At 44.7% G+C, this 23,847-nt stretch overlaps 1 protein-coding gene across 2 annotated transcripts in view; it reads right to left on the reverse strand.

Moving 5' to 3' along the window:
* The window catches only part of CHRNA7 (cholinergic receptor nicotinic alpha 7 subunit), a 547,224-nt gene that overhangs the window by 236,592 nt on the left and 286,785 nt on the right, over positions 1–23,847 (reverse strand). For both annotated transcript variants that reach the window (XM_073586951.1, XM_073586952.1), the window contains one exon: positions 2,327–2,371. In XM_073586951.1, the coding sequence (XP_073443052.1) occupies positions 2,327–2,371 (45 nt within the window). The remainder of the gene's footprint in view (positions 1–2,326; positions 2,372–23,847) is intronic.

The following is a 23,847-nucleotide window of genomic DNA, read 5'->3' on the forward strand; positions in this document are numbered from 1 at the left end:
ACTCACACTATACTGTATATTATATAAAGAACTCTTGTGTATAATGTCACTGTACACAGACATTCCTGGCACTATACACTGTGTACGATGTACAAAGCTCCTGTGATAATGTCACCGGTGATCACTGTATTACCTGTACACTGACATTATACAGTGTATACTATGTTACAGAGTTCCTGTATTTAATGGCACTTATGGTAATATTAGTATTGTGTTTTTTTTTATTAATGATCATCAGTATTGTAGTATTTGGTCACTATGTGATGGTAATATGTGGTCTGATCATGGTGCAGCGGTATCTCTCCCTTGTATGTGGAATTATTAGTCACTATATGGTAGTAATATGTGGTTCGACCATGATGTGACGTATTTGTCCCTTGTATGTGGTATTATTGTTCATTTTAAAAAATGTATGTGACATATTCCCTTAAAGAAACACAAATAAAAATATACCTAAAAAGAATACAAGTGTACAAGATATTTTAACAAATGTTTAATAGGTTAGAGTAGTGTAAGGCCCAACCAAAAGAGTCTCTACCTTGTCATTATGGCTGTTTAAAAAAGATCTATTATCCCAAACAATAGCTTGTGGCTATGGGGTATTGTCAAGGGGAAGATGAGAGACACCAGATGCAACAATGCAGACCAGCTGAAGGCTGCTCTCAAAGCAACCTGGGCTTCCTTAACATCTCTGCAGTGTCACAGGCTGATCACCTCCATGCCACGCCGCATTGATGCAGTAATTGATGTGAAAGAAGCCCCGACCAAGTATTGAGTGCATTTACTGAACATGCATTTCAATAAGCCAACATTTTGGATTTTAAAATCATTTTTCAAGCTGGTGTTATTAAGTATTATAATTTACTGAGATAATGACTTTTGGCTTTTCATTGGCTGTAAGCCATAATCATCAACATTAACAGAAATAAGCGCTTGAAATAGATCACTCTGTTTGTAATGACTCTAAATAATATATGAATTTCACTATTTGTATTGAAGAACTGAAGCAAATTAACTTTTTGATGATATTCTTATTCAGTGAGAAGCACTTGCATATGATTTGGTGTTAGATGGGAACTGATAATGTGTGATTGGTGAGCATGTGGTGCAGAAGTGGTGTTTTTCTATGAGTGGGTGGTGGGATTGTGGAAGGTTTGAAGGTTGGAGGCGGAAGTGGGGTTGAGCCTGGGTGGAGTCTCAAAGGGGCCCAACAATTTTTCCAGTATTGGACCCCAAAATTTCTGGTGACAGCCCTGCACTGACCTAAAACTTTATCACAGTACTGTATATGTGTATTGTGTAACTTCAAATTCATGTATGATGTCTATGACTATGCAGAGGTGCTGACGCATAGCATTAAACTAGGTAGGGTTCCTTTGCATCAACAAAGAAAATTATTCAATACTGAACTACTGAACATGTGCACATCCACTTTTAATTGCACTGAAAAGAATATTATGGTCGCACACACAAGACATAAAAATTATGTACTCTAATAGGTTATAATTTGTGAATCAACTAAAACGATGGAAACCCTACTGGCAAGTGATTGGTTTCAAAGAAATCTCCATATGGGATTGTCTTCTGCTGGATATTGTAACCATTATTTTGTCAGTCTCTGTATCTGCCAGATGTCATTTTGGTTCTTTGATGGACCAGTCTGACCCTTTTGACACATTATGTATAGTATAAGCAAGTTGGTCTTATAGGCAAACTCCAGAAGGAGAAAATAATCATCATGACGTAGGAAACTTATTTACACCAGCATTAATTGCGCCATGGTTGATGCCAAGAATCCCAGTGCCAAGGTCCAGTAGAGGTTCTGATGGTAGATAACCAACCATATTGGACTATGAGACTGTGTGTACCAACATGTTTTTGCAGAAAAGATTACTGTCTTATGCTTTGCTAGATATTCTGAAAACTGGAATGCATTTTAGTAAACATTTTTCTCATCTCCATATAAATTGAATTGCAATAATGGCTGCAATGCTTGTAGAATTCTTAGTATTAGAAATACTACAGGGATAGGTCTGCAATAATAGTATGTGTGAGAGTTGTTATTAGTAAAGCTATATACACATTTATTTTAAAGCATTTATTTTAAAGTACTACTGATGAAACACCATCTTCCTTCCAACGACACTGGATACCATTGAGGATATAATAAACTCAATAAACATTTGTCATTTTTTTCCTGTTATGAAGTATTTACTCTAAATATTGAGCCAAACTTGATTTTAATATGGAGTCATTGCCCATTCAGCTTATGAGATCACATCTTTATATTAAATATTTCAATTTTGGAAGAAACATAATATCTTACCATTTGTAGCCATATATTCGTCGTTAAAACTTGATTTTTTTCATCCTAAAATGAAAATGAAAATGTGTTTAGAGAGTAACATCCCTACTGTTATATACAATTAAAGTTCTGTACTTGTGAAGTCTATTTATTGCTCCCAAGATAGAATTCCTTCATATTTATAAAAGATCCTGCAAAGAAAATTTAGAGCTCTGTATTCTGATCACCTCACAAGTCAGTTATTCATATACAGGTAAATAAAGAGACGACCTGGGACTAAAATTCAGCCCTGGCTTTTAAAAGCACACAGGTCCATCCTGCCTCTGTCCCCTCCTCAGATTAAGGTCCCTATTACTTAAATTACCCTACCTGCAGGAAATCAAGATTTACTACTAGCTATATTTCCAATTACACACAGTATATCTATAATATAACCAGCTAAGCGTCACTTTGTCTGAAGCCTTTATAGACTGCGCAAGCGCGACGCGCCTGCACACTCTGGCTCCAGACAGAATGAGGCAGTGCGGTGAGGAGTGTTTATGGCGCCGGAGACGGCGGTACACGTACACACTGCATACCGCTATATCCGGCGCCATACTTACATACTTACCTGACTGGGAGGAGCGTTGCCGCGGCGCTTCTCTTCTGCTGGAGACCGGGGCAGGAGTGCGGCCGGAATCGCGCATGCACATAGCACGATCCAGTGCCATTTTACTGAAGACACATTTGAAGTGTGTCTTCAGCATTATGGCGCCAGACAGTGTTATGGGCATGCGCGTACTCCGGTGCCAGTCTCCTCCCCCGGCCTCCAGCAGAACGTGGTGACAGCGATGGAGCACAGGGAAGAAGGGTGAGAATAAATTTTTTTTTGTATGTGTGTAGTTTAATAGGGGTGAGGAGGACCATACATATCAGGATAAGGGGGGTGAGGGGACCATGCATACCAGGATAGGGGGGTGAGGAGTACCATGCATACCAGGATTGGGGGGTGAGGGGTACCATGCATGCCAGGATTGGGGGATGAGGAGTGCCATGCATACCAGAATAGGGGGTCATACATACCAGGATAGGGATGAGGGGTACCATGCATACCAGGATTGGGGGATGAGGGGTACCATGCATACCAGGATAGGGGGTGAGGGGACCATGCATACCAGGATAGGGGGTGAGGGGACCATGCATACCGGACCATGCATACCAGGATTGGGGGATGAGGAGTACCATGCATACCAGGATTGGGGGATGAGGAGTACCATGCATACCAGGATTGGGGGATGAGGGGGACCATGCATACCAGGATAGGGGGTGAGGGGACCATGCATACCAGGATAGGGGGATGAGGGGTAACTTGCATACCAGGATTGGGGGATGAGGGGTACCATGCATACCAGGATTGGGGGGGTGAGAGGACCATGTATACACGGATAGGGGGTGAGGGGACCATGCATACCAGGATAGGGATGAGGGAGTACCATGCATACAAGGATTGGGGGGTGAGAGGACCATGCATACCTGGATTGGGGGATGAGGGGTACCATGCATCACAGGATTGGGTGATGAGAGGACCATGCATACCAGGATAGGGGGTGCCATGCATCACAGGATTGGGGGATGAGAGGACCATGCATACCAGGATAGGGGGTGAGGGGGCCATGCATACCAGGATAGGGATGAGGTAGTACCATGCATACCAGGATTGAGGGGTGAGGGGACCATGCATACCAGGATGAAGAATGGGGTGCCGTGCATACCAGGATTGGGGGGGGTGAGGGTAGCATGCATACCAGGATAGGAATGAGAGGTGCCAAGCGTACCAGGATAGGAGGGTGGCAGCACATACCAGGATGGGAGACCATATACCAATTATAATGCTCGCTACCTGGGCGTAGAACGGGTTCATAGCTAGTAACATATAATAATAAGACAAAATAACAGACAAATAACATCAGTATAGGGTAGTGATAACACCACCATGCTGGTTATTAAAGAAGCACTACTATCCATATTTTTTATTAAATGTGTGCATATATGCATGTACTGTAGTGTGTCTTAATATACTGAATTTTGGGGATTATAAGATGCACTTTTTCACCAAAATTTGGAAGGAAAATAGGGGTGCATCTTATATTCTGAATGTAGCTTACCGGCTGCAGTGGAGCAGTGTCATAGAAGGCCGGGTCACTGCTGCAGTAGGCTGATGATGACTGGAGTGAGGCGATAAAATGTTATGAGACCAGATATCTGTTCCTGAGATCGCAATCTGCACATGCGCTGATTCGGGTGGCCATTATCACGAAGCCCACCTCATGGTAATCAATTGGAAAGGGAAACTGCTCACCGCTGCCATTTTATAAATTCCCAGGACCCACAGAATTGATCCGCTGGGACACCCCCTCTTCCCAGCACGGGGCCTGCAGCCTTGTCCCACTCCTACCACCACCGGCCTTCTCCTGCAGCAGCAACCCTGCATCCTGTGAGCCCGCTCCAACATAGCCATCCGCCTTCCAGTAAGCTATAAGATGTACCACCCTTTTATTTTTAATATTTTTTACTATTTTCCTCCCTAAAATTTGTGGTGCCTCTTATGGTCCAGTGCATCTTATAGTCCGCAAAATACGGTACTCACCTACCACCCCATCTCTGGATCCAGCACCGTTCTACTTCACATCTCATTGATGCTTCCGCAATTTCAACTAGCCGCGGAAGTCTATGAGTGAACCAGAAGCTGCTTTTACAATGTAAGTCTAAGGAGCATTAGAATTAGGCTCAATTGGTGTCATGTTCTGCCTAGAATGAATTAGGGTTAATCCTATGTGGCCTCTCATTGGTGTTACATCCTCCTCCTGACTCCCATGAGGACGCCATGACACAGGCTGTCCACATGGACCGTAGGCTTTGTGCCAGGGGGATGATGCAGCTGGAAACCCCTATATATTCCAGCAAAGATGATATTTTGTCAGTTGCTGAACCCATGGAGGTGGGAGCCGTTTCATTCAAAGAGAAGGAGAGGAGGAGCCGAAGGGAAAATCAACTATGTTTCTACTGTGGAGATCCAGGTCACTGGAAAAAAGACTCTCCTGCTTGCCCTTCATCTGTCAAGCCGCTGGGAAACATCTAGGTCTGGGTAACGGTCGAGGAAGTTACCCAGGCCCTCAGGTACAATTTTCCTCATTCTCTAAGATTCTACTCCAGGTGGATCTGGGGGTAGATGGTGTTCTGTCCCTCACCACGGCCTTTGTTGATTGTGGCTCTACCATCAACCTGATTGACTCTCGCTTAGTGGCTCAATGTAAGATAGGGACAGTTAGGCTTGAGACTCCAGTCAAAATTGTGGCCATTGACTCCTCTCCTCTCACCAAGAAGGGGATCCTCTTTGTCTCAGAGGTCTTCTCACTCGAGGTGGACCCAGTTCATGTCGAAAATATAAGTTGCTTTGTGTTGGACAATTTACCTGCTGGGTTGGTTTTGGGAATGTCTGGTTACAATGTCATAACCCTGTTATTAATTGTGAAACCGGGGAAATTGTTCAATGGGGGTCAAACTGTACCAACCAATGTTGTATATCTGTGTCCTTAGCTAAATCCTTGAGATCTGCATCTGTGCCGTCTGTCAGTTTGGAAGGTATTCCAGAGTACCTGAAAGACTTTGAAGACGTGTTCTCCGAAAGCGAGGCTGAGGTTCTACCGCCACATCGATCATTTGATTGCGCCATCAATTTTATCCCTGGGGTTAAGTTGCCCAAGGCCCGGTTGTTTAATCTGTCTGGTCCTGAGTGGCTGGCCATGAAGGAGTATATTGCTGAGAGTCTCCGTAAGGGGCATATTCATCCTTCTGTTTCTACTCTAGCGGCTGACTTTTTCTTTGTGAAAAAAAAGATCGTGGTTTGAGTCCTTGCTTTGACTTTTGGGAACTTAACAAAATCACTGTGAGAAGTTCATACCCACTCCCTCTCATCCCTGATCTGTGTAACCAATTATTGGGTGTGAAGTGGCTTTCTAAATTGAATTTAAGGGGAGCCTATAACTTGGTAAGGGTTCGAGAGGGGGACGAGTGGAAGACGGTGTTTCTCACATCAGAAGGTCTTTTTGAGAATCTGGTTATGCCTTTCGGCCTGACAAATGCCCCGGACATTTTCCAAAATTTTAATAATGCGGTGTTTGCGGACCTTATCGGTCGATTTCTGGTTATTTACCTTGACGACATCTTAGTTTACTCCTCTGATAGTCAGACCGACCCATTTGCAACATTTACGTACTGTTCTTCAGCGACTCAGGGAGAAACGACTGCAAAATTGGAAAAATGTTCATTTTTTGTACAAGAACTGTCATTTTTGGGTTTAATTGTTTCTAATGAGGGGTTCTGCATGGATTCCAAGAAGGTGCAGGCTATTATGGATTGGGTTCAGCCCCAGGATTTGAAGGGTTTGCAACGCTTCTTGGGGTTCGCATACTACTACCAGAAGTTCATCAGGGGTTTTTCTCAGGTGGTTAAGCCGCTTACTGATCTCACGGTGAAGGGGGCAGATGTAAAAAAATTGGTCAACGTATGCTGTAGAATCTTTTTTGAAGTTAAATGAGTGTTTTATGACAGCCCCGGTGTTGGTTCAGCCTACTCTATCTGAACCTTTTATTGTGGAGGTTGACGCTTCTGAGGTGGAGGTGGGGGCAGTTTTGTCCCAGGGACCTGACACTTTGACCAATCTCAACCCATGTGCTTTCTTTTAAAAGAAGTTCTCTTCAGCAGAGAGAAGTTATCATGTGGGCAGTAGAGAACTTCTTGCGGGCAAGTTGGCTTTTGAGAAGTGGAGGCATTTTTTGGAGGGGGGGTCTCATCCTATTACTGTGGTCTCGGATCATAAAAATTTAGCCTACATCGAGTCTGCCAAAAGATTGACTCCCCGGCAGGCTCGGTGGTCACTTTTTTTTCCCGGTTTCAATTTTCCATTACATTTCGCCCGGGGTCTAAAAATGTTAAGGCGGATGCTTTATCCCAGAGCTTTGATCCAGTGTCTCCTCCCGAGCCTCCGTCCTCCATTCTTCAACCTGGAGTGGTTGTGGCCGAGATTTCGTCAAAATTGGAGCTAGAGATTTTTGTGACCCAGTCTCTTGCTCCTAGTTCTAAGCCAGTTGGGAAATTGTTTGTCCTGGAACAATTTCGTCTTAGGGTCCTTCGGAAGTTACATGAATCAGTGTTGAGTGCCCATCCAGGAATTTCAGCCACTTCATAGGCTGTGGCAAGGGTTTTTTGGTTTCCTTCACTGGTTGCTGATGTCAGGAAATTTGTGTTTGCATGTGAGGTTTGTGCCTGTTCTCAGAGCTCTCATTGCTGGCCGGACAGGGAATTGGTGCCTTTGCCAATTCCTGATAGACCATGGACTCATTTGTCCATGGATTTTATTACCAATCTCCTTTCGTCCAGGGGTAATACCGTTGTGTGGGTCGTGGTGGACAGATTTTCTAAACAAGATTTTTTCGTACCCTTATCCACTTTGCCCTCAGCAGACACCTTGTCCAGACTGTGCAACACATGGTCCATCTGAATGGTGTGCCGATGAATGTGATATCTGACAGAGGTGTGCAGTTTGTGGCCAAATTTTGGAGGGCATTTTGTAAAAAATTGGGGATTGCATGGTCTTTTTCCTCGGCTTATCACCCTGAGTCTATTGAGCAAACCGAACATACTAATCAGTCCCTGGAGCAAATTCAGTGGTGTTTGGCCTCTACAAGGCAAGATGATTGGTGAGATGCTTTGCCTTTGGCTGAATTTGCTATCAACAGTCGTGTGAGTCAGTCCACTGGTAAGTCTCCCTTCATTGTTAACTATGGGTTTAATCCGCATTTTGGGGAGTTCTCATGCTTGAACTCTGGTTGTCCTGGTGCTGAAGGGTCTGTGCAGCGTTTGAAAGGTCTGTGGGCTGAGGTCTGTCAAAACATCTCCAAGGCTCAGGGGAGGTATAACTTTTTTGCAGACAATAAAAGAGTCTCAGGTCCTACGTTTAAGGTTAGGGAGGTCTGGTTATCCACACGTAACATAAGGTTCAAGGTTCCCTCTGCCAAGTTGGTCCGAAGTTCATTGGTCCGTACGAAATTGTTGAGATTATTAATCAAGTAGCCTGTATATTACGTCTCCCAGCTTCATTCAAAATTTCCAATGTGTTCCACAAGTCCCTTTTAAAACCCTTGGGAACTGTTAAGGAGGATTCTTTGTCTGCTGTTCCCCCGGTGTTGGTGGAGGGTCACATGGAGTATGAGGTGGCACGAATTGTGGATTCCCGACGGGTGCGCCGTACCTTGCAGTATCTGGTACACTGGAGGGGGTATGGTCCAGAGGATCGGCCATGGGTCCCGGCTCATTCGGTACACGCTGATCGTTTGGTCCGGGCGTTTCATGCCAGAGATCCTGAAAAGCCTGGAAGTCCGGTGGCCCCCCGTTGAGTAGGGGGGTACTGTCATGGTCTGCCTGAAATTTCTGTTACGGTCCTTCTAGGGTTAATCCTATGTGGCCTCTCTTTGGTTTGGGGAGGGCTATAAGTAACCGCACTGGTGCTATGCTCGCTGTCAGTGATACGCCCATTCCTGGCTGAGTAGCAGAACCTTGTATACCTGTGTATATTGCCTGCTTCTGTACGATTGCTCGGTGTATGACCCAGTCTGTTTCCCATTTGATATTCGTCTGTTGATTATGCACTTTCTGTGTTACTCTTGGTTCTACCCCGGCTCTTTTGGCAATTACTCTGATCTGCTCCTTATCTACATTTTCCACTAAGGCTTTTGTAGATTCAGGAGCAGCTTTGAATCTGATGGATTTGGACTTTGCTAAAAGTTGTGGTTTTCCTATGATACCTCTGCGGACGCCTATTCTTTTGAGGGGTATTGATGCTACTCCTTTGGCGGAGAATAAACCTCAGTTTTGGACCCAGGTGACAATGCGAGTTGCCCCAGACCACCAGGAAAATTGTGAATTTTTGGTGCTGCATAATTTGCATGATACTATTGCTCTGGGATTTCCCTGGTTGCAAACTCATAATCCAGTTTTGGATTGGAAATCTGTTTCTGTGGTGAGTTGGGGTTGTCAGTGTGTTCTTAGGGGCATTCCTGTTTTCTCCACCTCTCTTCAGTCTCATGATATTCCTGATTATTTGGCTGATTTTTCTGATGTATTTAGTGAGAGTAAGTCTGCGTCTTTGCCTCCTCATAGGAGTTATGACTGTGCAATTGAGTTGATGCCTGGGTGTAAATTTCCCAAGGGTCGGCTTTTCAACTTATCACTACCCGAACATGATGCTATGCGATCCTATATTAGGGAGTCATTGGAGAAGGGTCATATTAGACCATCCTCTTCACCCTTAGGTGCTGGGTTTTTTTTGTGGCCAAGAAGGATGGTTCATTAAGACCTTGTATTGACTATCGTTCCGTTAACAAGATGACGGTTAAATATCAGTACCCGTTACCCCTGATGTCTGATTTATTCTTCAGAGTTAAAAGTGCCTGCTGGTTTACTAAGCTTGACCTCAGGGGGGAATATAATCTTATTCGCATCAAGCACGGGGATGAATAGAAGACGTTGTTTAATACTCCGGAGGGACATTTTGAGTACCTGGTGATGCCTTTTGGGCTCACTAATGCCCCTTCTGTCATCCAATCCTTTATGAATGATATTTCCCGGGACTTTGTGGATAAGTTTTTGATCATCTATCTGGATGATATCTTGGTCTTTTCCAGTGATTGGGATTCTCATGTGGAACATGTTCGGACTGTGTTCCGGATTTTAAGTGAGAATTCCATGTTTGTAATGGGATCGAAATGCCTCTTTGGTGTACAGAGGATTTCATTTTTGGGGTTTATTTTGTCTCCGTTGACTATTGAAACGGACCCGGCCAAGGTACAGGCCATTTATGATTGGGTTCAGCCCACTTCTTTGAAGGCTCTCCAGAAGTTTTTGGGTTTTGCTAATTTCTATCGTAAATTTATAGGTAATTTTTCTGGTACTGTCAAACCACTGATCTGACCAAGAAGGGTGCTAATGTGCTGAATTGGTCTCCAGAGGCTGTCTCGGCATTTCAGGAGCTTAAGCGAAGATTCTCTTCTGCTCCTGTTTTACGGCAACCTGATGTCTCACTTCCATTTTAGGTGGAGTTAAATGCTTCTGAGATTGGTGCAGGAGCTGTTTTGTTACAAAAAGATCATGTGACTTCTAAAATGAATCCCTGTGCCTTTTTTTCTTGAAAGTTCTCCCCATCTGATCGCAACTATGATTTGGGGAATCGGGAATTGTTGGCCATGAAATGGGCATTTGAAGAGTGGAGACATTGGTTGGAGGGAGCTAGAAATCAAGTTGTGGTCCTCACCGACCACAAGAATTTGATTTATCTGGAGTCAGCCAAACGCTTGAATCCTAGACAGGCTAGATGGGCCTTGTTTTTCACGTGTTTTAATTTTGTGGTCACTTTTCTTCCGGGCACTAGGAATGTTAAGGCAGGTGCCCTTTCTAGGAGTTTCTTTGCTGATACTCTTATTGTGACTGAGCCTACTACCATGCTACGTGAGGGGGTAGTTCTTTCTGCCATTTCGCCCGATTTGAGACGCGCCCTGGAGGAATTTCAGGAGGATAAACATGAGCATTGTCCTATGGGAAAAGTGTATGTTCCTGACCAGTGGAGGAAGAGAGTGATGTCTGAAGTTCATTGCTCCGCATTGGCTGGTCATCCAGGTATTTTTGGTACCAGAGATTTAGTGAGTCGATCTTTTTGGTAGCCTGCCTTATCTCGTGATGTCAGGAATTTTGTGCAGTCCTGTGGGACTTGTTCTCGGTCTAAACCCTGTTCTCGTTATAGTGGGTTGTTGATGCCCCTGCCAGTGCCCAAGAGGCCATGGACCCATATTTCAATGGGTTTTATTTCTGATCTTCCTGTCTCTCAGAGAATGACTGTTATCTTGGTGATTTGTGATAGATTTTCTAAGATGGTCCATCTTGAACTACTCCCAAAGTTGCCATCTTCCTCAGAGTTGGTGCCCTTGTTTTTACAACAGGTGGTTCAGTTGCAAGGGATTCCTGAGAACATTGTGTCGGACAGAGGAGTCCAGTTTGTTTCCAGATTCTGGAAAGCCTTTTGTTCCAATCTGGGAATTCAGTTATCTTTCTCCTCTGCGTTTCATCCTCAGACCAATGGGCAGACTGAGAGAACAAACCAGACTTTGGAGTCCTATTTGAGATGTTTTATATCTGCTGATCAGGATGACTGGGTCTCATTTTTGCCCTTGGCCGAATTCGCGCTAAACAATAGAGCTAGTTCTGCCACTTTGATGTCGCCCTTTTTCTGTAACTTTGGGTTTCATCCTCGATTTTCATCAGAGCAAGTGGAATCTTCAGCCTGCCCTGGTGTGGACACTGTGGTAGAGAGAATGCAGCAGATTTGGGACCAAGTGGTGGATAAGTTGTTACTCTCTCAGGAAAAGGCCCAGCATTTTTCCAACTGGCATAGGACCATTGGTCCCCGGTTTAATGTGGGTGATATGGTTTGGTTGTCGTCAAAGAATATCTCTTTGAAGGTTGCGTCAACAAAGTTCAAGCCAAGATTTATTGGACCTTATAAGATTTTGGAGATTCTTAATCCAGTTTCTTTTCGATTGGTTCTTTCAGTTACGTTTAAGATCCATATTGTATTTCACAAATCTCTGTTGAAGACGTTTGTTGAGCCAGTAGTTCCTATAGCGGCACCTCCTGACCCTGTATTGGTTAAAGGCAATGTGGAATATGAGGTAGAGAAAATATTGGATTCTCGCTTGGCTAGACAAAGACCAGTATTTGGTCAAATGGAAGGGTTATGACCAGGAGGATAATTTTTGGGTCTCTGCCTCTGACATTCATGCCAATAGATTGGTTCGTGCTTTTCACCAGGCCCATCCTGATCGGCCTGTTGGCATGGATGAGGGTTCAGTAACCCCTCCTCAAGGGGGGGTACTGTTGTGAACTCATTTTCTGGTCTGCCTCTTGTTTCTGGCGAGGGAGCTGGTTGTGCTGACAGAGGAGTTGTGAGTTCTCTTTCAGGGCTCCTTCTGGTGGTGGCAGGAGGTAATGACGCTGATCTAATTAACAGAGACCTGCCACCTGATAATGAGGATGAGGAGTCTCAGACTGGATTTAAGACAGCCGACTCCCTATTCCCATGCTGGTGATTTTTTCCTGCCTCCTGAGGTCTTAGTTTCCAGCTCAGTTCCTGCCTTCTCAAGCTAAGTTGTTCTCTGCTTATGTTCACATTTGATTTGGTTTGGTCTATTCAGTTTTTTGTGTGGTCAGCCAGCCCCGGCTGGGGCTATGCTGAATTTCCACTCTTATGTCATTGTATGTGCTAGTTTGCTTTTTGTCCCTTATTAGATTGGCAGGGTTTTTTGGCTTGATTGCAGACAGTATCTTTCCTTTCCTGTCCTTTCTAGGTAGTGTGGGCCCCATCGTTTGCTCAGCCTATTTTCCTACCTGTGTTTGTGCTTCATCTTGTCTCACCATCAATACATGTGTGGGGGATGTCTATTCCTTTGGTGTCTGCTCTGGGGCAGTTTAGATTTCCCCTTTTCTTGCTTTAGGCTTACTTAGTCCTCTGGCTGTGACGAGGCGTCTAGAATCATCGTAGGTACGCTCCACGGCCGCAGTTAGTTGTGTGGTTAGGATCAGGGGTCTGCAATCCACGTAGTTACCAACCTCTCTGGTTTTCTGTGACTTAGCTTGGTCTTGTTTTCCTCCTCAGTGACCCACTCATAACAGATGCAGTGTCCATCACAATTGGCTAGTAAAAATTGTGGTAACGTCACTGAGAAGCAGAGCAAAATGACACTGAATCCCAGGGAAAGTGGTGATAGACAAGTATTTTAATACACTAATGTCATGGTCACGTGTGACTGGACACACCGCCTCCAGCAGGGCAAATTTATATGACGCGCGTGACCCTGGATACACCGCCTCCAGCAGGGTAAATTTACATAATAGAATGTGCCGCCGGATACACCGCCTCCAGCAGGCGAATTTCAGTAGTACACGTATGTCTGGATACACCGCCTCCAGCAGGGCGAATTTCAGAATAAAGGGGAAAACCAGGAAAACAATTACAATGGTGGCCCTTCGATAGGGAACGGGGACGTGGAGACCTTCTGCACTCCCCTGAGTCAGTGTCTCTACACTCCTAACGATCCCTAGGCCTGTTCCGCTCCTGGCGCCGATCAGGATACCTGAAATCCATAGCTTGCCCTGAACCAATCCCTTACTAGTGAAGTGGACGGTGCAGAAACTAATCCCACCACTGCACTAAAACACAAATTGAGGAAAGTGACAAACAGGGAAACACCACTTAGCTTTGCTCTGCTGCCAATGCTCCCAGCAACAGAGTGCGACACCTGAGTGCATCTTTTCCTCCAACCGGATCCAACACCTGAGTGCAGCTTTGCAGCAACAGAGTCCCGCATCTGAGTGCAGCTTTACCGCAACAGAGTCCAGCATCTGAGTGCAGCTTTCCAGCAACAGAGTCCAGCATCTGAGTGCAGCTCTCTTCCAGCAACAGAGTCCAGCCTCTGAGTGCAGCTTTCACTGTAGCTGCCACTCCACCAAGCTTTGCAAGAACTCCTCGCTGACACCATAGCTGCCACTCCACCAAGCTTTGCAAGAACTCCTCGCTGACACCATAGCTGCCACTCCAGGATTCTGACTGAGCTGCCCGGGACTCTTATCCCACCAAGCTCCTTCCTTCCCCAAGGATGGTTGGAAAAGACCAATATCACCAACAGTGAGTGAAACCACCTGCCACACCTTTATAAGCAGGACCAAAGGAATCACACCTGCTTCATTATCATGTGCAATAACACTCACCACCACCGGGGGCAAACTAGAACAAAAGACACCACTGTGTAATAACCCTAATGGCCACCGGGGGCAAAACTAGCTCCAAGCAACCAGCTCAAAGGTAAAAAAAGGTTACTTATTCAAAACCTGTCATATCCAACCTGGATCATGACAACTAATGCTGTACACCATACACATATTTAGTGAAAAAAATATATAGATAAGAGTGTTGCTATAACTAAAACCTCTGTACTAGGACTGATATTATTACCACCATACAGTGAAAAAATATTGGTAATATTAGTCCTAAACCAGTGCTCTGCAGACCATATCCAGTAGGGAAAATAAGTATTTCATAGACTGCTGATTTTGAAAGTTTCCCAGCATACAAAGAATGGAGTAGTCTATAATTTTTATCGTAGGTACATTACAACTGTGAAAGACAGAATCCAAAAAGAAAAAACAGAAAATCACATTGTATGATTTTTAAATAATTAAATTGCATTTTATTGTATGAAATACGTATTTGATCACTTACCAACCTGCAAGAATTCTGACTCTCATAAACCTGTTAGTTTTTCTTTAAGAAGCCTTACTATTCTGCACTCATTACATGTATTAAATGCACCTGTCTGAATTCTTTATCTGTATAAAAGACACCAGTCAACACACACAATTAATCACACCATGGCCAAGACAAAGAACTGTATAAGGACACCAGATACAAAATTGTAGACCTTCACAAGGCTAGGGTTGACTACAGGACAATAGGCAAGCAACTTGATGAGAAAGTAACAACTGTTGGCATAATTATTAGAAAATGGAAGAAAAACAAGATGATTGTCAATCTTCCTCTGTCTTGTATCTTTGCAAAAGTCCTATCACAGCACATAGGAACAGCCAGATTGTAATGCAACTGCGGAGCAGTTGCATACAACCTCCACCGGAGGCCACTGGTAAGGGAAAAAGGGTTGCACTCACCATGTAGTACCACAGTGCAGACGTGCAGGCAGCCACTAGGAGGTGGCACAGTAGTCAAACAGGCCGGGTCAGCAACAAACAGGAAAATGAAGTACCAGAGGTCACAGCAATGCACGTAGTCAGGGACAAACAAGAAGTCAGAGCCAGGTGGGAATGCGGTATCCAAGACCTGAGACGGAGGAGGGAGTCAGGGTACAAGACAGTGAGTCATAAGCCAGTCGGTAATGTGGTATCAGAGACAGAAAAACAAGAAGTGTGGTTCAGAGTTCAAGCCAAGTCATACACTGTAGGGAAACCACCAAACGTACACAAAGTCAGAGATAAGGAATGGGTCAGACACTAATATGAGAAATCAGAGGCAGAATTATCACTAGGGTATACAGGTCAGCTGCTCTAGCCTGGAAGCATGAACTATCACTGATGTCGCTTGCAGGCCGTAGCGAACTGAAATAGCAAAAACAGATCCAAAATGAGGCAGAGGGGATTAACCCCTGCATGACTAGTCCAGGGAGAGGAAAGCAGAAAACAAACCTCGAACTGGATCATGACAGTCCCCCCCTCTCAATGGGGGGGTCACAGGACCCAAGGTTTCCCTGGATAACAAGCATGAAAGGACTGGACAAACCGATCCGCATGGACTGAATGTGCCGGCACCCACAACCAGTCCTCAGGACTGTAACCTTTCCAATGGACCAGATATTGGAGTGAGCAATGGACAATGCGAGAGTCCACAATCTGTTCTACCTCATACTCATTCTGGCCATCCACTAACATAGGTGACGGATCAGATGGAGACTTCCCAGAGGAAGACCCCAACGGTTTCAGAAGAGCTTTATGGAGCATATTGGGGATCCATAGAGATGGGAAAGGCGCAAATGGAAGGCCACAGGATTGACTACCTCCACAATCTCATAAGGGCCAAAGAACTTGGGCCCCAACTTCGCAGAACAAACCCTAAGCTTAATATTCCTAGTGGAGTAACATACCCTATCCCCAACCCGGAATACTGGCCCCACAGATCATTTCTTGTCAGCAAAGAATTTATACCTCCCTTGAGCCTCCCCAATATTCCTCTGAACCTCCTGCCACACCTCCCCCAAATGTTGAACAGCCAAACCAGCCCCAAGACATCCTGAATCCAGCCAGGAAAATTCCCCAAAATGAGGGTGAAACCCATAATTACAGAAGAAAAGGGAGGTGCCCGTGGACTGATTAATGCGATTATTAAAAGCAAATTCAGCCATAGGCAAAGAGGAACACAATTGTCCTGCCGAGCTGTGGTCTAACATCGCAAGATTTGTTCCAAGGACTGATTGGTCCTCTCTGTCTGACCATTAATCTCACGATGATATGCTGAAGAAAAGGTCAAACAGATACCTAACCTCTTAGAAAAAGCCCTCCAAAACTGGGATACACATTGCACTCCCCTGTCCGAAACCACACTCACAGGCACAACATGCATTCGTACTACATGTTCAACAAACAATTTAGCTAAAGTCTCAGCATTAGGTAGACCTGTCAAAGGTACAAAATGTGCCTGCTTACTAAATCTGTCGATCACCACCCAAATGACCATTTTTCCACTAGAAGGAGGAAGATCAGTGATAAAATCCTTGGACAGATAAGTCCATGGTATATCCGGAATTGGCAATGGCACCAATTCCCCGGCCGGCCAGTTATGGGACCTCTTGGCACGAGCACATACATCACAGGATGACACAAACTTAACCACATCTGAGGCCAATGAGGACCACCAAAACAACCTAGAGCCAGCTTTATGGGTAGCTGCGATTCCAGGATGCCCACTCAGGGCTGAACCATGAAACTTCAGAAGTATCCTGAGACGAAATTGAATGGGTACAAAGAGCTTATTAACAGGCAATGACGGAGGGGCCAGGGACTGGGCCTCACAAATCTCCTGCTCCAACATCAAGGATACTCCAGCCACAACCACACCATGCTGAAGAGACAAGGAATTGGCTTTGACATTAATAGAACCGGGCCGAAAAGTAATAGAGAATTGAAATCGTGAGAAAAATAGTAACCATCTTGCCTGTCTCGGTGTCAACTTCTTGGCAGACTCGATGTAAGCCAGATTCTTATGATCTGTAATCACAGTGATTCGATCGACCGCCCCCTCCTAAAAATGCCTTCATTCTTCAAATGCCAGCTTAATGGCCAGCAACTCTCTGTTACCTACATCATAATTATTTTCTGCAGAAGAGAACTTTGAGAAGAAGGCACAAGGTCTTAAATTGGTTAAAGTGGCAGGTCCCTGGGACAATGCCGCCCTCACCCCCACCTCCAAGGCGTTCACCTTCACAATAAATGGTTCAGATGGATCCTGTTCAATTAATGCAGGGGCAGACATGAAACATTTCTTTAATGCCGAAAATGCCACTGCGGCTGGAGCAGGCCAATTCTTGATATCAGACCCCTGTCGAGTCAAATCAGTGAGAGGCTAAACAATTTGAGAAAACCCCCCTTATAAATTTCCAATAATAATTAGCGAACCTCAAGAAGCGCTGAAGACCTTTAAGATCTTTGGGTTGGACCAAGTCCACAATGGCCTGAACATTTCTGGGTTCCATATGAAATCCTTCAACCAACAAGATGAACCCAAGAAAGGACAACTCCTGGACCGAAAACAAACATTTCTCTGGTTTAGCAAAAAAGACAGTTGTCCCGGAGTCTCTGGAGAACCGCAGGAAGATGGCCTATGTGGGCCTGCTTCCCAACAGAGTACACCACAATATCATCAAGATATACTACCATGAAGTGCCCAATAAAGTCAGAAAAGACATGATTGATGAAATTTTGGAAAACAGCCCATGCACCGAAAGGCATAAACAGATTTTCGAACAGCCCCTCAGAAGTGAGAAACGCAGTTTTCCACTCATCCCCTCCCCTATGCGAATAAAATTGTATGACCCCCAGAGATCCAATTTAGAAAACCACTTAGCCCCAGACAGTTGGTTGTATAAATCAGGGACGAGTGGAAGGGGGTATGTATTTCTCACAGTGATCTTACTCGGCTCTCAGAAATTGAGGCATGGGCGCAAACCACCATCTTTTTTTTTACAAAAAGAACCCCGCCACCACAGGGGACACAAAAGAGCGAATGTGTCCCTTGCGAAGACTCTCAGAGGTGAATTCTTTCATGACTGTTTGCTCAGGACTGGATAAATTTTACAAACGGGCCTTGGGCAATTTAGCATCAATAACAAGATCAATAGTACAATCGAATGGGCGGTGTGGTGGTAAAACCTCAGCCTCTATTCTGGAGAACACATCCGCAAAGTCCTTCAGGTACTCCGGAATACCCTCCAGAATGATGGACGACATAGACATAGTAGCAAGACAACCTTTAGAACAATTAGGTCCCCACTTCCCAATATCTCGGTTCCCCCAATCAATAACCGGTGTTATGAATGAGTAGCCGAGGAGAAAAAAAACAACACAAGCTAAGTCTCAGAAAACCAGAGAGGTTGGTAACTATGCAGACTGCAGATCCCTGATCCTAACCACGCAACTAGCAGCAGTCGTGGAGCGTTCCTACGATGGTCCTATACACCTCGTCACAACCGGAGAGCTAAATAAGACTAAAGCAGGAAAAGAGGAAAACTAACTGCCCCAGAGCAGACCCCAAAGGAAAGACAGCCCCCCACATGTATTGACGGTGAAACAAGATGAAAACACAAACAAAGGCAAGAAAATAGGCTGAGCAAACGATGGGGCCAAACTAACTAGAAAGAACTGGAAAGAAAAGACACTGTCTGCAATCTGCCAAAAACCCTACCAAAAATAATGTTCAACACTTCTGATAGCAAAATTAACCCTGAAGTCACTAGACTTCTCCCACTATATCAGCACTCTGAAATATTCTGAGACAGAGCAAAAAGAGGCCAATCTAATAAGGGACAAAAAAAGGCAAATTGGCAAATACAGATAAATAAGAGTGGAAATTCAGCACAGCCCAGCCGGGCTGGCTGACCACACAAAAAACTGAATTGACCAACAAGAGCAAGTGTGAACATTAGCAAAAACAAACTTAACTTGAGAAGACTGGAACAGAGCTGAAGTCCAAGACCTGAGAAGCAGACTGAATCACCAGCACCAGGATAGGGGGTCGGCTGTCTTATATCCAGTCTGATACTCCAGAGATCCAATCGCTATCCTCCTCATCAGGTGGCAGATCACTACCAATTAAACAACCTCACTAGCTCCTTTCACCACCAAAGGGAGAACGGAAGGAGAACTCTCAACTGGTGGAGCAGAAAATGAGCTCATATCAAACCGGGTTATGAAACTGAAACCAAGGAAACCCCAACACCAGGCTTGCAGGGAGATTATCCAAGACAAAACATGAAATACGCTCCTAGTGTAGGGTCCCTACCTTGAGGATGAACTCTTCAGAGATTAAATTAACCCCACCCTTGGTGAGAGGTGTAGAGTCAATGGCCACAATTTTAATGGGAATCACCAACCTAACTTACAGCTGGCCACCAGCTTAGAGTCAATTAAGTTCATGGATGACGATAGTCCACAAAGGCCATAGTGGGAGTGAAGCAGTTCTCAACACCAAGTTCCACTTTTAACAGTACTTTAAGGAATGAAGAAAGAGGGACCTGTGAGTCTGGACAACCTCCTAAGTAGTAACCCAGACTTAGGCGTTTTCCCAACTCCTTGGGAGTAGTAGGACAGGAGGGACAGTCCTTCTTCCAATGTCCTGGAGCAACGAAGTAAAAACAAAGTCTGCCTTACCGTCGCAGTCTCCTCTTCCTTTCCTTGAAATAGATGACCCCAACTTCCATTGGTTCAACAGGTTGTGAGGGTCATGGCCACTTTCAGAGAGTTGGGAGGAGGATGAAGAGCCAGAGTGTCCTTTAAATGATCAGAAAGTCCCCTCCGGAATTGACACCTGAGTGCCGAGTCATTCCAGGAAACCTCTGGGGACCATCGCCGAAATTCCGAACAGTACGATTCGGCAGAGAGCTTTCCTTGATATAGACCCATAATAGTGTCCTCTGCCAATCTGACTCAATCTGGTTCATCATAATGAGGCACAGAGCCTCAAAGAACATATCCAAAGACATTCTCTCAGGGGCAGTCGGGGGCAATGAAAAAGACCAAGACAGGGGACCCTCCCTCAGTAAAGATATAATTATCCCCACCCGCTGACTCTTATCCACTGAAGACCGTGGTCTAAGACAAAATAACAGTTTGCAACCCTCCCTGAATGTGTGGTACTTATCCTTCTCGCCAGAGGAGGTGTCAGGGAGTTTCACCAAGGACTCAGGAGAGTGCTGAGGCATGTCAGTCGCCTCACCAGACTAGCTGACAGAGGGAGTCCCCAGGGTTATCTTAACTGTCTCAGTCATCACCCTCTGCACCTGCTTCTGAGAAGTAACCAAGGTCCTGTGCTCCACAGATACAGTTGTTGCCAAAAGTATTGACACCCCTGCAATTCTGTCAGATAATACTCAGTTTCTTCCTGAAAATGATTGCAAACACCAATTCTTTGGTATGATTATCTTCATTTAATTTGTCTTAAATGAAAAGCTGTTTTGCCTGGCTGGCTAACAAAAATACAGGGGAACCCACGCTGTTTTTTCAAAAAATTATTTATTTGCAGCACAGGAGAGGCTGATAAATCCTCACATCCGCCGCTCCTGCTTTCACTGTTATTAGTGGCTGCAGGTGTCGGATAATGGGAGCAGTAGTCCCATCAGCTAACACCAGTGACCGGAGGTAAGCTTTATATCTCCGATCACAGCTGAGCGCTCACGCTGTCTTTTGACATCATGGGAACCATGGCTCTCTGGCCGGCGGGGATGATTTCACAGCCGATCAGAAGCGGTGTGCATGACAGCGCGACAAACACCCGGTGTTCGGACAGCCGAACCCAAACAGTAGCATGGACTTCCTGGTGAAGTCCATGTTTGGTATTCGGTACGAACGCTGAACTTTACTATTTGGATTCGTCCATCTCTATACGCAACTACTGCAAGAAATCAATGGCATCAGCTTTCTCATGCTGTCTATCTTGGCATTAGTGCCAGTGATCACTTACAGCAGTTGCGTTTTTTAGCTTAAACTCTACTGCTGCAGCCCTGTAAATATAAACTGGAGAGGACCAATGTAGAGATGGCAGTGTAATAGCACTGGATTCAGTAGGTAAGTACAGTGGCATGTAAAAATTTGGGCACCTTTGATCAAGGCTGCTGTTATTGTGAACAGTTAAGCAAGTTGAAGATGAAATGATCTTTAAGGCTGTGTGCACATGTGCGGATTATAAGCGTTTTTGCTGCATTTTTTCACTGCGAAAAAGCTGCAAAAATGCTTCCAATCCGCATTCCATTGAATTCAATGGCATTCCGCATATACTGTGCTAATGCTGCGTATTTTTCCATGGCGGAATCGCCTTGCGGAAAAATACGCAGCATGCTCATTCCTTGTGTGGAATCTCAGAAATTCCACATGCATAGGAATGCATTGATCGGCTTGCTTTCTGTATGTGGCTATGCCCACCATGCGCAAATTAAGCGGATCATGTGTGAATGGTACCCAGGGTCTGGAGGAGAGGAGACTCTTCTCCAGGCCCTGGGCACCATATCCCTCTTAAAAAAAGAATTAAAATAAAAAATAGTGATATTCTCATCTTCTGGCGGCCGCGCAGCCTTTCCGCCTCTCAGACACACTCCCAGCGACTGCTGGTCCCAGTGATGCCTTGCGACAGTGACCTGTGATGCTGTAGAGGACTCGCATTCTATACATTCTATATTTTACTATTGATGCCGCATAGGCAGCATCAATAGTAAAAAGTTGGTCACACTTGACAAACACTATGATTGACAAGTGTGACCAACCTGTCAATCAGTTTTCCAAGCAATGCTACAGATCGCTTGGAAAACGCTAGCATTCTGCAAGCTAATTATGCTTGCAAAATGCTAGTTTTTCACGGGAATTCCTCATGCGTATTTCCCGCATATTTCCCGTGGCAGGGAGTTTGCGCAATTCCACACATGTGCATATGGCCTAAAAGACCTAAAGGTAAAGATGACACGCTTCCTTTGTATTTTAAGCATATATATATATATATATTATATATAAATAAATGTACGGTGTATTGTCATTTGAAACCTTTTAAAAATTACGAAGTGGGAAAATAGTACCAATGCAATAGTTTGGGCACCCTGCATGATTAGTACATAGTAGCACTCACTTTTAAAGTATCACAGCTTGTAAATGCTTTTTGTAGCCACACGAGAGTCTTTCAATTCTTGTTTGAGGGATTTTCATGCTTTCTTCTCTGGAAAATTCTTTTAGTTCAGTGAGATTCCTAGGTCATCTTGCATGCACTGCTATTTTGGGGTCTAGTTACAAGTTTTCAATAATGTTTAGATCAGGGTACTATGAGGGCCTTCAGCTTGCACCTTTTGAGGTTGAGTATTTTGATGTATGTTCAGGATAATTATGTATTTGTAGAAGCCATCCTCTTTTCAACAGATGGTTGTTGTGAGTTTATTTTCCCCTTCGTCACTGAGGTCTGGTGAATTCCCTATTCTGGTAAAGGAAGGTAATGAGCCTGATTATCAGGCACCTGAGCCTGATGAGGATGACTGGCTGAGTGGAGTCACGGACTGGATATAAGGCTGCCGACGCCCTTCTGCCCTGCGGGTGATTTCTCTGTGGACTTCTAGGACACCAGTCTGATTCCTGCTCCTCTAAAGCTAAGTTTTCTGCTTTGCCTGTTAGCATTTGTGTTTTGTTTTTGTTTTCCTTGCTTTTCTGGATTCTGCCATTCCCTGCTGGGGTGAGCTGAATCTCCTTTTGCCGGTTGCTCTGTCTTCAGAATATTCCTGAGTACTGACATAGCTTTTTTGAAGACTAGCGTCTTCAGGGCCTTTTTTACTGTCAGTCTGTTGGCTCTTATTTTCATAGGGTTTTTCACGGATTGCAGACAGCAGCCTTCCTGTCCTTTCCTATCTAGTTAGCTTGGGCCCCGTCTTTGCTCAGTCTATCTTTCTGTCTGTGTTAGTGTTTTCATCTTGCTTCACCGTCATTATTTGTTGGGGGCTGCCTATTGCTTTGGGGTCTGCTCTGGGGCAGTTTAGATTTCCCCTTTCTTTCTTTAGGCCTATTTAATTCTCCGGCTGTGATCGAGGGGTCTAGGGCATCGTAGGAACCCCCCACGGCTACTGCTAGTTGTGTTGATAGGTTCAGGGGTCTGCAATCTGATAGTTGCCAACTTCTCTGGTTTTCTGGACTTAGCTAGCATTTCTGTTTTTGCCTCCTACGGTGACTCAATCATAACAGAATCACCCGCCAAACCGCAGATCCTAGGGTACTCAATAGCAGGAAAGAATTGTGTTTAAAAAAAAAAAAAAAAAAAAAGTGTGTGTATATTCTTTCCTCTATATCTCTGAGGCCGTAGGGGGAATTTTTTTTTCTCAATGGAGATAAAGCAATTGTCTGATCGTGTGGAGCAGCTCGCTGCGGAAGTGCGGGGAATTTCCGCCTACCTTGCTCGTTCGCATGCTGTTGAACCAAAGATCCCTACACCTGATGTATTTTTTGGTGATCGATCTAAATTTTTGAGTTTTAAAAATAATTGTAAATTATTTTTTGCCTTGAAGCCTAACTCGTCAAGGAGCTCCTCGCAGCAGGTTAAAATTGTCATCTCTTTGCTGCGTGGCGATCCCCAGGATTGGGCGTTTTCTTTGAAACCAGAT

Source organism: Dendrobates tinctorius, unplaced genomic scaffold (assembly GCF_039654945.1).
Source record: "Dendrobates tinctorius isolate UK_male_01 unplaced genomic scaffold, ASM3965494v1 ptg000097l, whole genome shotgun sequence".
Classification (NCBI taxonomy): Eukaryota; Metazoa; Chordata; class Amphibia; order Anura; family Dendrobatidae; genus Dendrobates; species Dendrobates tinctorius.